We start from the raw sequence: 14,018 nt of genomic DNA, 5'->3' as shown, positions 1-14,018 counted from the left end.
ACTCTATATATAATTTTATGTATATTTGTGTAAAATTCTTTATCAAAAGCCTATATATTGTACACATGCATGGACTCATTCTCTTTAATAATAAATATGTATAAATATAAAGAATCTCGTCTTATCTAAACATTATAATTTTTTTAAATTTTCTTATAAAATATAATAAATAATTAAATTTTTTCAAATCTCAATACAAAACTAATATTAAAAAATTATATTATAACAATATTTTATTCATTATTATTGAAAACATTTTATCTGAACTCATTTGAACTATGTAATCAAACGGAACTTAGTTTATTGAAGGAGTCGTGTTACATCTGTCAAGGATGTAGCATGAGACTTGTCTAGAACAAATTTTTTTATTCTTTTTTTTTATAATCTTAAATATATATATATATATTTTTTAAAATTTCACATCACTAAAATATACTTCCTTAATTATTAAATAAAAAAAACCAGATCCAACTGGGGATCCATTTATCGATGAATGTAGCTTTTGAAGGGACATGTACATTAATGTGTCCATGGACTATATACAATAAAGGATAATCATACTTAATTCCATAATTTTTACTTTATCTCCTAAAGATGTAATATGTATGTTGGTCCCACATTTTCATTTTTCAATGCCAAGTAAAATTCACGTGTCACCCCCCCAAGTCCAAGTCCAAAAACGGTGACGTTTGATATAATTGTCTTCTTCCGAGTAGTTTCGTAGATATTGGTTTGAATATTCCAGCATGCTTCATGCCCGCCAATTGATGTGAAGATGGAAATTCAATAACAATGATTAGTGTAGATTCGACCGACCCAATTTTATTTTTATATTTATTTTTAGTTTAATCAAATTTTAATGACACTGTTTAACACATATTTCAGATCATTCCAGTATATACTCGAGTATTGGGTCGATTTCGATTTCCAGCCCATTTTAATCGAGTCAGTTGTTTTCGGGTCGGGCCAAAATTTCAGATCGGATCAGCCATACGCCTCTTTAATTTGTAAACTCCGTCAACTTGTGAGCAGCCTTACTCAAATAAATAAATTAAAGTAATATAGTTCTCCGATCGAGTATGTCCCACACGCACACGGGCGATCCATTAAAAACGAAGTGCTTTTCTTTGATGGTTACGTGATGTTATATATATATATATATTTCTTATTCACACGCAAGTCAATTTTCATGTTCCCACCGTCTCTTGAATTTCCTAAATATTTCTTTATATGCGTCCGCCTGTACTTAAAGTATGTTATATATGAGCGATCGCTTTATCTATATATATATAGCAAAGACAGTAATTATTAACTCCGTGATCTCTACGTTAAATTAAAACCCAGAAAAATGAAAGACGGGTAAAGTTTTGTCGTTTCGATCGGCTACAAGCCTGAGGCATGCATGCATGGTTAATGATAGTACTTTACTATTTGTCAATATCATTGATCAGCTGCATGCCAATTTGTGAAGGCTTGGAAAACAAGATCACAATTTCAAAGGGTAATTAATTAATGGGTTTGCATAATTTTATTAAAAGTATTTAATTTACATGTTTATCTGTGTTTTATAAAAATTTTGTATAGATACAATAATATTCCTCATTAATCTAAAGGGTTTGAGTGCGTCATATGTAGTAGTTCTAAAGGGTTAAGCCAATCATCATGTGCCACCATGTATGCATGGGCATGTGGGTGGTTCAAAGTATGAGATTCGTTTTGGGTGATTTTGGATCTTTCTTAATTTTAACTCAAGAGTTAGTTTAAGAAATGAAGATTTTATTCATACTTATAAACTGACTACTAACTCATTCTACAATTGATACGTGACATCCCAACAATTTATAGGAACGTATTGCATGCGTCAATGTCATATATATATAATATATGTGCTAACTAGGCTAGCACTTGGGGCGGCAAATTCCCCATTCCACTCACATGATTACTGCGTAATGTTTATTTATTTATTTGTATTAGCATTAGTGTTCACAACGTAATTAATTAATATTCTTGATAGATTAATGCCAGAAAGATCACATGTACACGTTTCGGGAGATTAGAACAAAATAAACTCAAGACAAGAAAATTATTTTTCAGGCTAAACATAGGGTCATCAACACATTTAATTGCTTTTAATCGAAGTTTAGAATTTTAAAAATTGAGAAAGATAGACCTATAGTAAGTTCAATAATTATTATAATATATATTTTATATATCTATCACTCTCCTACTTAATAGCGAATAATAAATTGAGAGGATTTTTATTTATATCCATGCGTTACGATTTTTGTTATATATATATACCTACCAAATGAAAAAAATCCATTCAAACATACAACATAGGCATGATCTTTTCTTGATTTTTTTGTAACTTTTGTAATCTTTGAATACGGGGTTAGGATTCCTTTCAACTTGCACCCAATAGTCGAATCAATTTCCCCAACTTCAAAGCCTCTAAAACCTCTCTCTCTCTCTCTGTCTGTCTCTCTCATAACACGAGTTGAAAAGCCAATCTGTAAAGCCAAACTGTCCCATGGATGAAGGAAAATGCATGCCAACTTGTGCGTGTCTCTCATTTTCTGCTCACATAAAGGAATCCGAAAAGGGTTTGATCCCTATCTACCCTATCAAGCAAAAGTTCACATGGGCACCCCCGAGTTTATAACTCGTGTCGCACATGTGCTCCTCAGAATAAGTGCCTCGATCCGTCCCCAAACTAACTCTAAAGTCTAAGTTTGATTCAAGGGGCCAAGTTTAAAATACAAGTTAGACAATATTAAAAAGAAAGTAAAAATTATTGTAAAAGTTACATCATTAAAATGACCATTACTCATTACGTTGGTTGTAGGATGGATTACTTAGAAGTAAAAATTCGCATAATGAGAACATGTAGTTAGTCCAATGAGTACCTTGTATTCATGACTTCATATATCTTTCAAGAAAATAATGAATGTGATTTCTTATAAATTCACTCACCATCTAGATGAAAATTAGCTTTGAAAATTATTTAAATTATTAAAAGATAAGTGATACAGTTACGTAGATTATATAAAAATAAATTTAAAAATTAACATAATTTTATATGATACGTTAAATTTACTTTATAATAAAAATATATTTATAATTTAACCTATTATGCTAAGTCAAGTCAATGATGTATGCCTTGAAAAATTTAATCAAAAAATTGTTTACAAAATAAATAAATTGAAATGAAATAGCCAAGTCAATAAGGCTAAGAAGTTGCAATGCATCATGCATGAACCTAATAAATAATAATCATGGTGTGACTTTTGTAGAAAGAGAAGAAAACTTCTATTTCCTTTTAAACTTGTTTAAAAATAGTAGAACTGTAAAAGAAAATTACCAAAATATCCGACTTTGCTGTTAGCAACAGATATTCCAACTAGCCATTAAATGAGATGTTACGGCTAGAAAACCCAACGGATAAAAAGCACTTGGATAACGATTTTAAAAAACGAAAAAAAAAAAAAAAAAAAGAAAAAAAGAAAAGAAAAGAGAAAATAGAAAAAGACCAAAAGCAGAACAACAGAAGTCAACTAACTCGTTAATACGGCGTTACTCCAGGGGATACCCAGACCGGAATCCTCTGTTTTTAACTGGTACGTCATTTTTTAACCATGGTTAAAAATACTCTTTTTAACCTTCCTTCCACCATAGTCTAGTCCCTAACCCAAAAACCAAACCAAACCCATCAACGTAAGCACAGTATCTCTCACGGCATGTCAAATACCCTCCTTTCCTTCTCTTTTCCTCCCTCTCTCTCTCCCTCCCTCTCTCATTTCCACTATATAAAGGCCGTGTCTTCCCCAACTTTCTCTCACTCTGTCCTCTTCCGGATTTTTTTATTACTCCGGAGAAAGAAATTATCCCTTGTTATTCTGAACTTTCAGAGTATCTCTCTTCGAATTACTTGAGATAATTTCGAGGATTTTCGCAAGTCTTGTTTCCTTTGCTATTCGAGGTCCGTTTTCTCAAGGTTTCCTCGTAATCTTCGGGGCTCGTGTTTGTATTGTGTGGGAATGGTGGTGAAGATGATGAGGTGGCGGCCGTGGCCGCCTCTGGTGTCTAAGAAGTACGAGGTGAGGCTTGTGGTGCGGAGTCTGGAGGGGTGTGATCTGGTGCGGGAGGGTACAGATAAGGGAGGGGTCTCTGCGAGATTGACTGTGGAGATTAAGTGGAAGGGTCCGAAATTGGCGCTGAGTTCGCTGAGGAGGACCGCCGTGAAGAGGAACTTCACGAGGGAGGTGGAGGTGGACGCAGGTGCTTCGTCTCAACAAAACGGCGTCGTCGAGTGGGAGGAGGACTTTCAGAGCCTCTGTACTCTCTCTGCGTACAAGGATAATGTATTTCACCCGTGGGAGATCGCTTTCACTGTCTTCAATGTGAGCTCTCTCTCTCTCTCTCTCTCTCTCTCTCTATTATACAGATATATATGAATAAAATATAAAGCTTTTTTTTTTCGTCTTTTCCTGCGGGTCTTCGTTCGAGAAAATGTCTTATTAGTACAAAGAAAGACCGTGGGAAGTTCATGGGTTTTATGGATTGAGACGATAATCTGTGACTAATCATGTGGAGGCTTTTTGTTCTCTCCTTTAACTGTTTGATTGTGTTGACTTTTAGGGTGTGAATCTTGTATCATTCGGGAGGTTAATTTTCATTGGATTGCTGTTGGGTGTTTCCATTTTGTGATGTGTTTGGATTTATTGGAGGATTTAATCTGTATTTTATAAGAAATGTGATTTTCATAATTTTCTTAAACGTATCCATATGCAAATGAAACAAAGCCTAATATATAATTCTTGATTGATGAATGTCGACGCTTGCGAAGTATAGTATATTTCTGCAATTGTTTGTTTTTCTCTTAAATTACTTTCCGTATTTGATTTAAGAGAAGAAAGGTCTCTTCGTTCCTCACTTCTTCACTGTGGAACCAAATGGCTGGAATTGGTATGATAATCAAGTCTTTAATTCTGCAATTGAGTCGGTAAAGGTGTGGTAATTGATTTATTTCAGGGGGGGTACTTGACCGATGGTTGTGCTCTGAATGTCTGGTTCTGAGGTGTTGAGGTATCAGAAAATATGTTAAGTTTTGGAAACTTCTTGGTGAAAGTTCACCCTTTATGGGTTTGGAGATAATTGTCATTTTTCGGACTTGCACATTGTGAGACCTGGTTTTAGTTTATTTTTTTAATATAAATTTTCACATAAAAAGAAACAAGTTTAATCATTTTTTATAACTACTGTTATTATTTTATTACTCGGAGAATTATCATTGAACCTTTCATGAAAACGTTGATGCTTTTATCTCCAGGGATTAAATCAACTTCAAGGGCCAAAGAACAAGGTTCCTGTTGTTGGAACAGCTTCATTGAACCTTGCTGAATATGCTTCTGCAGCTGATCACAAAGAGTTTGAATTAAACCTCCCTCTTGCACTCTCTGGCAATGCAGCCGAGCCTTCTCCTTCACTCAGTGTATGTGACTTCCAATCGCTTTCCACTGCTTATTTCTACCTTTCCTGCTGTACAATTGGTTTGCTTGGGCAATTGAAAAACAAGTAATGCTATATACCACATTCTTATTCTACTTTTATCCTACTTTGTAAATGTGGCACTTTCTAAATTTTTAAAAAAATTCAATGGTTGATGGGGCAATGATACCTCATCAAGAGCGAGATGATGACATAATATATAGCATTTTCCTTAAAAAGAATAAAAAAAGTGATTTGTTACCTGTTTAGGGAACACACTTGTAGTTTCTCCTTTTCATTTCAATGTCCAGTGTTTTTATATATTCTTCTGAACCCTCTATTCTTACATTTAGATATCACTGAGCTTACTGGAACTCAGAACTGCTCAAGAGACCACAGAGCCAATGCAGGAATCAACAGTGCCTGTTCCATCGCCTACCCGATCAGGAGAAATTATCTCAACCGAAAAGGATGAGCTTTCTGCAATTAAAGCTGGTCTTAGGAAAGTAAAGATTTTTACTGAGTATGTCTCTGCCAGGAGAACGAAAAAGGCCTGCCGAGAGGAAGAGGGCAGTGATGGCAGGTGCTCTGCCAGGAGTGAGGACAGTGAGTATAATTACCCATTTGACACAGACTCGCTTGAGGATTTTGAGGATGGAGAATCAGATGAGCACAAGGAGAATTCCAGTGTCAGGAAGTCATTTAGTTATGGCTCACTGGCACATGCTAATTATGCTGGAGGATCATATTATTCCAGTACAAGGATTAACAATGAGGATGAGAATTGGGTTTACTATAGCAATCGCAAATCTGATGTTGGGTGCTCCAACATTGAGGATTCAGTTGCACCAGTGCCTGAGCCATCGCTATTGCAAGGTTCAAAGCGCAGCATACTACCTTGGAGGAAGAGGAAGCTAAGCTTCAGGTCTCCTAAAGCCAAAGGAGAGCCGTTATTGAAGAAGGCATATGGAGAAGAAGGTGGGGACGACATTGATTTTGATCGTAGACAGCTTAGTTCTGATGAATGTCCTTCACTTGGGGTAAGAATCTGTTCTTAATTGCATATTTTCATGGTTTAGGAAAGAAGCTCATGATTTCTGGACATTATTTTATTTATAGTTTGGTGAAAGAGAGAGTAAGGGAAAACCTCATTTCTTATCTAGAAAGATGGTTTCAAGTTTTTTTGTTATTAGAGTTATTTTAACCTTGTACATGAGAAAATTGCTCTGCCATGACCATGTCGTAAAAAGTTTTGCACATAGAAGAAGCAAACTGAAATTCGATTAATAAAAATAAATTTATTATGTCAATCGATCTCTAATCAGAACTGTTTACACTGTTATAATATGAAACCTAGGCTTTTAATCTTTTGCTAATTAGTTCTCTTTAAAACAAGTACCAAATTACTGGCTGACGATATTCTAAATGAAAACAATTGCAACCATCTTGGCAGTGGCACAAGACAGACGAGGATTCATTTGCAAATCGATCCTCAGTCTCTGAGTTTGGGGATGACAATTTTGCCGTAGGCAGTTGGGAGCAGAAACAAGTGACAAGTCGGGATGGACACATGAAACTTGAGACCCAAGTTTTCTTTGCTTCCATTGATCAACGGAGTGAGCAGGCAGCAGGTGAGAGTGCATGTACGGCCCTTGTTGCTGTCATTGCAGACTGGTTTCAGAACAATCGTGATCTTATGCCCATAAAATCCCAATTTGATAGTCTCATAAGAGAAGGCTCGTTAGAGTGGAGAAGCCTTTGTGAGAATGAAACCTATAAGGAGCAGTTCCCTGACAAGCACTTTGATCTTGACACAGTCATCCAAGCCAAGATACGCCCTCTTTCTGTTGTTCCTGGGCAGTCCTTTATTGGGTTTTTCCATCCGGAGGAGATGGAAGAGGGAAGATTTGACTTTCTGCATGGTGCCATGTCCTTTGACAGCATTTGGGATGAGATAAGCTGCACTGGTTTGGAATGCCCAGGCAATGGTGAACCTCAGGTTTATATTGTCAGTTGGAATGATCATTTTTTCATCCTCAAAGTTGAGCCGGAAGCTTATTACATCATTGACACATTGGGGGAGAGGCTGTACGAGGGATGCAATCAGGCCTATATCTTGAAATTTGATCGCAGCACTGTAATTTACAAAATGCCAAATGTTGCAGAGTCACCGGAAGACAAAACATCCAATAACCAGCATCAGAACCAGCAGGCCCAGCTAGCCAACATGAAGGAAGAGGGTTCTGTAGCAGGGGTGGTAGGAATTATACCTGAGGAACCCATAAAGAGTGAGGAGGAAGAGGAAGTTGTGTGTCGAGGGAAGGAGTCATGTAAAGCGTACATTAAGAGTTTCTTGGCTGCTATTCCACTTAGGGAATTACAGGTGGATATAAAGAAGGGTCTAATGACATCAACACCTCTTCATCACCGGTTACAGATTGAATTCCACTACACCCAATTCTTTCAACCAGAATCTGAAACTCCAGCACCCGAAATGACTGCAGCTACGACACAAATTGTCGATGTTGCATTAGCTTCCACCTCATAGGACTTACTGTAAATTGTAGGAGGTGTGACTACTCTTAACCTGTCTTTCTTTATGGATTATGGGTTGTGTTCTGATGTGAAAATTGGTTCGATAAAGAGGAGCCTATGCGATCTTTTTTGCGTGGTATATTAGAGATGTGGTTGTCCGTTCAAGTTGGACTGGAAATGGAGCAGTATTCAACTGTGTTAAATTTATGGATCCCTTCCAAGTTGTGCTGCTCTTTGTTTTGCTATTTTTGGTCTTATCTTTCTTGGAAAGGTGTATTCTGTACAACACCTGTGATGACTCGCTTTTAAGTGTATTTTCGCTGAAATAATTGTTTTTATTTTAATTAATATATCAGATATTTTATTTTATTTTAGCTGCGGTTTTAAAGTCGGTTTTTAATTTATTTTAATTTATTTGAGGTTGTGTTTTATTTCTTTTAGTTGTTTTTGTGGTTTTAATCTTTTTGGCGGTTTGTTTCTTTTTTTTCCCGGAGTGAGGACTGGACCTCATTTCTTTTCACATCTTTTTTTTCTTTTTCTCTTTTTCTTTTTTTCTTTTTCCCTTCTTTTCTTTTTTCTTCTTTTTCTTTTTTCTCTTTCTTTTCTCTCTCCTCTCTCCCGCTCGACCCGGTCACCCCCCCCTCCCCGTGCTCTCTCTCTCTTCTCTCTCTCTCCCTACGCCGGCGTCACCTTCCCTAAGCCCTACCGCCGCCGTCCGGCCACCGTTCGGCCTCCCACCGGTCCCATTCTCTTCCTCTCCTTCCGGTCTACCTTCCCTCCAAAACCCACCCCCAACCGGCCGGCCATTTGGCCGGAAAAAGCTTCCAAAGGGCGCACGGATTTTGCTCCGATCCGCCGCCGTCGCTCCACCTCCGGCCACCATTTCTTCACCACTTCATCATCGACTCCTTGCCGTCCTAACCCACCTATTTCCGGCCTCCAACGACCACCGGAACAGCTCCTACGAGCTTAGTTTCCGTTTTGGGTAATCCGGCCATTTCCGGCCATTCCGCCGCCACCCACGGCCGTCCGTCACTTCCAATAGCTTCACAACCATCCCTAGACCATTCCCTATCAATTACGTGACCTAGTTTGTCCCCGTTCAAAAGTGGGTTTTTCGGACCCACGGCCACAGTGAATTTTCACTGTGACGTTGCTGTTTTTCCGCCGTTTGCAACGCCTCGTGTTTTCTAAAATTGCCGTATAGCGCTGTAAGTATTTTCCAAACCCTATTTACAGATTTAAATATATATTGCTCATTCAATAAATATCTGTTGTTGGTTGTTGATTCCGGACTGAGTCCGAGGAGTTTCGGGGGTCGGATGGATGGAGGACGGAGTTACTTGTTTTATTGATTTATATTGTTGGATTATTTTAATATGCATTGATTTGGCATTTCATGGTGCATGCACGTGTGTTGTGGGTTTATGAGAAAAGCCTGTGTTTTGGCGTGAGTGTGTTGCGGGTGCGTGGGTATCACGAGCCCAAGCCGGGATGGGTTATTATCTCGGTGGAGCTCCTCTGGTCACTCGGGAGCGGAATAAACTGAGTGATGTCCCCTGAGTTATCGAAAGCGATAATGGGAGCGGGACTAGGGGGTGCTTGGCTACGAACGCGCCGGGCGCGGAACCGGGCATCGGCCTACTCACCGACTCCGTGGCCCTTCGCTGGCGAGGGCTAGAGGATGCTTGGCTACGCACGCGCGGGGCGCGGAACTGGGCATCGCTCGTTGGGTGTCACATGCGTGGCGGTACTCTGCGGTGTGACACTGGAGCCAGGGTGTGCGGATGACCCCTAGGGGAGGTCATGGTGCATACGGTTAAAATTGGATAATGGTTTGAGATGTCAAATGTGTCTTTTGGCGTGCGTGGAAAACTTGTGTTTTACGGGTTTGTGCATTGGGCATGTTTCATGCATCTTGTTTGAGTTATATGTGTTTTTATCTGGTAGTGTTTGGGTTTTACTTACCTGCGGAACCATTTGTGGTTCCGTAGCTTTTGGTGCAGGAGTTGAGGAGGAGGAGGAAGAGGCTGAGCCCGAGGATGCGGCTCCGCCGGGTTGCTGATGTTATCTTTTTATTTGTTTAAAACTGCATTTGTGTTTTGTAATATTTTATCTATGTATGTCTTAAACAGCTTGTATTACGTTAAGAAAAATTCTGGTACTTAGTTATGACTTTCTTATCCGCTGCGTGTCTCTCTGTACACAATTGCTGCCTTGCACACACTCGGCACCCGTCGATGGGATGGTGACCCGGGGTGTCACCATCCGGACGTCTCAATTTCTCCGTGTTCGGGCGTGGAAATTTTGGGGGTGTCACAACACCACCGCGGTCTCCTTTTACATTTCACATGCATAGCATATCTAACCTTCTCTTCAAAATTTCGAAAAACTACTTTTTGACAGATTTTATAGCTTTTGCAGACTGTGAAAAAGTCATAATACAACTGTACTCCTTGAAGCTGCTTTCTCATTCTCATTCCCGTAATGCATAAATGTATCCCAGGCCATTTATCTGATCCTTTGGATTTGACGGTTTAGAAAAATGCCTATATATTCAAAATTCTGAATTTCTGGTAATAATTTATGTTGAAGCGAATAATTTTTGCATGCTCCTATTTTGAGATATGTTAATCCGAAGGCTTCCTTTCGATACCGTCAAGATGACTTCTTTCTTTGTACCGACTACCTTGTGAGCAACTTATAATGTTTTGCCGGCCCCAGCTGTGCACGTTTAGAATATTCCATCCCCTCTACATTCCATCATCATAACCATACCTGTTTCACGTGGATTGTAATTAATTATTCATGAGCAGGCCGTTGGTACCAAAATCATGTCGTTGTTCGTATATTATTTTGTTCTGCCAGACTTGCCCAAAAATTATTTCCATGTGCTGTTGCCTGTAGCGTAAGATAGATCAAAGTGGTCTGAATTATTATTCGAACTTAGAAAATCTTAAGTAGAAGAGAGATAAACACATAAAATAGATCTTACAATATATATTAGAGAAATGATAATTATAGTCGTGATTGTACCGTATAATATTTGCATACTACACGACTATATATAGTATTACTATATTTGTTACTGTAAGCCCTTTCTCCATGTGTTTCTCTCTCCGCAGGAGCTTGAGAGAATTCTTTCCTACACTGGGCAACAACCATAGCAGAGCCCCTTCAAAGTTGGTTTTTAAAGAGTAACAGTTTTTTGGTGAGATCCGTATATTCATTGATTGGTACGGGGCTTCATACGCCTGGGACTAAACAAAACAGGTCCAGGATTCTCAAGCCCAATAGCCTCAATTCTCGCTGTGTAGCCCAGTCAATTGGAAATAAGCTCCTCGAGTACCCGACCGACTGACACAAGATGTTGGTCGAGTCGGAGCTTGTTCTACGGACTGGACAAACTCTGACCACCTTCTCATATACAAGGGGAAGAAAAAGCTGCTGATTGAAAAGAAAGAAAAGGAGAATCCTACGGCCAAGTTCCTTTTCCCTTTCGGAAAATTTTCTCGATGAAAATCTCGACTTCATTCATAATATTTTTACTAACTTAAGCGTCCGAGTATCCCACCAGAAACTTCCCATTGTGTGTTCCTCTTCTTGATTGCAGGTCCCCCTTGCTTTGATCGGATCATCTTCAATTATCAACACGACTCCAACAGATGCTGCTGAGTATTTCTGAAAGCAGCTAACCAAAGGTAAGCTCCAACACACAATAGGTAGAAAGTTGCACCATTTTCTAGTCCCTGGGCTGTGTCTGTCACTCGGGGTCTAAACTCTAAACTCAATCCCATTCGTTTACTCAGTCACTCTTTTGAAGGTTGCATCGAAAATTTATCTCCCCTATTTTGAATTGACATCTTGAATTTCTTGACCAATGTCAAAAAATATAATGAAAAAAAATCAAGGAAAAGCAATGTTCACACTTTAAACATTAAAGTTGTTGGCGTGAATGCTCCATCATAAGCTAAAGCTCTTCCTTTATAATATCACCTTTTGGTACATAAAAACAGTGACTTTTCTCTGAATGTTGTCAACTACTATGGCCCACGTGCGTCCTCTTCCCTACACGCGATTAGGCCGTTCCCTACATTATCATTCCATATTTCAATACAAATGAAATTCCCATTCATTAAGTTCAGATTAAGTAATAGAACCAGATGATAGCGTGAGGTTACTTCAATTGCATGGCTTCCCAAAATGTTCTAAATCTGTATATATTGAGGCCCACAACAATATTAGGACTATATAGATTATGGAGGTGTTTTCTTTCTAAACAACACATCATGATGCCATCCACTGCAATAACATGCTATCCTTAAACTTCCTATTCTCAGCTACAGGCAACATTTTCTTGAAATTTAACCCCAAGATGAAAGATTCCATCTTGAGAGGTCTAAACGTCATGGTTTTCTTTTTCCACCTACAAGCTAATGGAACAATAATCAGAACCAACAATTACAGAAGTTTTAAATAGATACTATAAAGTGAAGACCAAGAAAACTAAGAGAAGGAGGAATAAGTTTCATTACCAGCTGATCAAGAAGAGCTAGAAATTAACAGGTCATATTCGTTAGATTATCAGCTGCAAGTTGGGCATTTAACCAACCCATTTTCATTACATTCAGGGCATCGAATGAACAAGTCATCGCTTTCCCCATCTGCAATAATCTTCCGGCTGCCATTGCAATTAGGGCACACCACAAATCTCACATTGGCGCACCCACTGCATGAGGAACTGGATGGGTCGAGTGGTATAACTTCCAAGAGCTTCCTAAGCTTGCCTTGCTCATGTAAACTGACAACTTCATCAGCTCCTCCAATGTACCTCCCCTTTATGAAAATCCTTGGAGGGATCACTCTACTACCCATGATGTTCCAAAGTTCTTCCCTATATTCCAAATGCATTGAAACATCTCTCTCGTAGAACAATACTTTAAAGCTTTCCAACAAGAACCGGATTGTGCTGCAGTCCTCGAATGTTTTCCTGATACCTCTCAAGCTTGTTGTGTAGAAAACTATGGAGTCACTTCCCCCGGGTGGACATATCTCTTCGAATTCTTTTACTTCATGTGTACCACCATGTTCCATGATGCTGCGTGACAAGATTGGAATCTCTGGAGTTTCCTTGGCAAGCACCTTGTCTTTGGTCTTTATGGAGGATGTAAAGCAATCTTTGTCGCTAAAACTGACGTCCAATTCCATTTCTTCATCCTGAGGATGGTTATCCAGTTCAGACACGCCAGTACTGCCAACTAATAACTCTAAGAGGTTGTTGCTCTTCCCATCTCGTTCTTTGTAAACTGGTGGAATTTGACAGTTTTGACTGGAAACCTTCTCCGAGGGGTCTAACTGAGGGCCTAGACCTTGTTTCAAGGTACTAAATGATGGTATGAATTTCAATTTCATAAAGAACTTTCCCCTCGTCCCTTTCATAGCTTCTACTCTGGTCCAAAATTCTGAGTACAATGCATGTAAGGTTTGGGTGAGAATGACTAGAGAGGGGATTAGAGGACAAGATAAGGATGACATTTCTCTTTTGGTTTCCAATGAGTGGGAAGTGGAAACTGAAAAGGCTGTGTTGGGGGCTGCTTTTAAAAGTTTTTGAATGATCGTTGCATGGGGCTGGCTTGTGTAGAACCCATCTCCAATTTTCAATTAGCTTCCACTGACCCAGTACCAACCATTAGGCGGATAAATTAACAATAAAATGGAAACAAGCCTATGGTTGAAATGCCCATGCATGATTACCCCAGAGGTGACTATGTCCGCTGGACCTTAACAAGGCACAATTTGATTGGTCTCAAAACACATTTATAGAGAGTGCCCCAGGACCACACGGCTAATCCCAGGGCGACAAGGAGTGCCAATGACAATAATTCAATAGCAACAGTGCAGCAGCATCTTTCCCTTCCATCTTTTTATCAGTTGGCACCATTGTCATGAGTACTATAATATAGTGAGCTATTTAACCCTTCTTACCAAAAAATTTT

The 14,018-nt window shown here is 38.9% G+C and overlaps 2 protein-coding genes and 1 long non-coding RNA gene across 3 annotated transcripts; 1 reads left to right on the top strand and 2 right to left on the bottom strand.

The window, feature by feature from the left end:
- Positions 1–3,708: 3,708 nt before the first annotated feature.
- On the top strand, positions 3,709–8,236 carry LOC122279003. The gene is made up of 4 exons (XM_043089242.1): positions 3,709–4,400; positions 5,330–5,491; positions 5,841–6,527; positions 6,941–8,236. Exons 1-4 carry the CDS (start codon positions 4,038–4,040, stop codon positions 8,033–8,035), a joined length of 2,307 nt encoding a protein of 768 aa, XP_042945176.1. The 5' UTR covers positions 3,709–4,037; the 3' UTR covers positions 8,036–8,236.
- LOC122279007 lies at positions 8,164–10,480 on the bottom strand. Its single transcript, XR_006229419.1, has 2 exons — positions 10,348–10,480; positions 8,164–8,311 (listed from the first exon to the last, which is right to left on the bottom strand). It is a non-coding gene; the product is annotated as an uncharacterized LOC122279007 (long non-coding RNA).
- A 1,719-nt stretch (positions 10,481–12,199) lies between these two features.
- LOC122279005 (uncharacterized protein At5g39865-like) lies at positions 12,200–13,557 on the bottom strand. The gene is made up of 2 exons (XM_043089243.1): positions 12,558–13,557; positions 12,200–12,455 (listed from the first exon to the last, which is right to left on the bottom strand). The coding sequence occupies exon 1, from the start codon at positions 13,555–13,557 to the stop codon at positions 12,607–12,609; it is 951 nt and encodes a 316-aa protein (XP_042945177.1). The 3' UTR covers positions 12,200–12,455; positions 12,558–12,606.
- Between the last annotated feature and the right edge of the window lie 461 nt (positions 13,558–14,018).

This window comes from Carya illinoinensis, chromosome 10 (genome assembly GCF_018687715.1).
Source record: "Carya illinoinensis cultivar Pawnee chromosome 10, C.illinoinensisPawnee_v1, whole genome shotgun sequence".
In the NCBI taxonomy this organism is placed as follows: Eukaryota; Viridiplantae; Streptophyta; class Magnoliopsida; order Fagales; family Juglandaceae; genus Carya; species Carya illinoinensis.
This window is presented reverse-complemented; position numbering and strand designations above follow the sequence as displayed.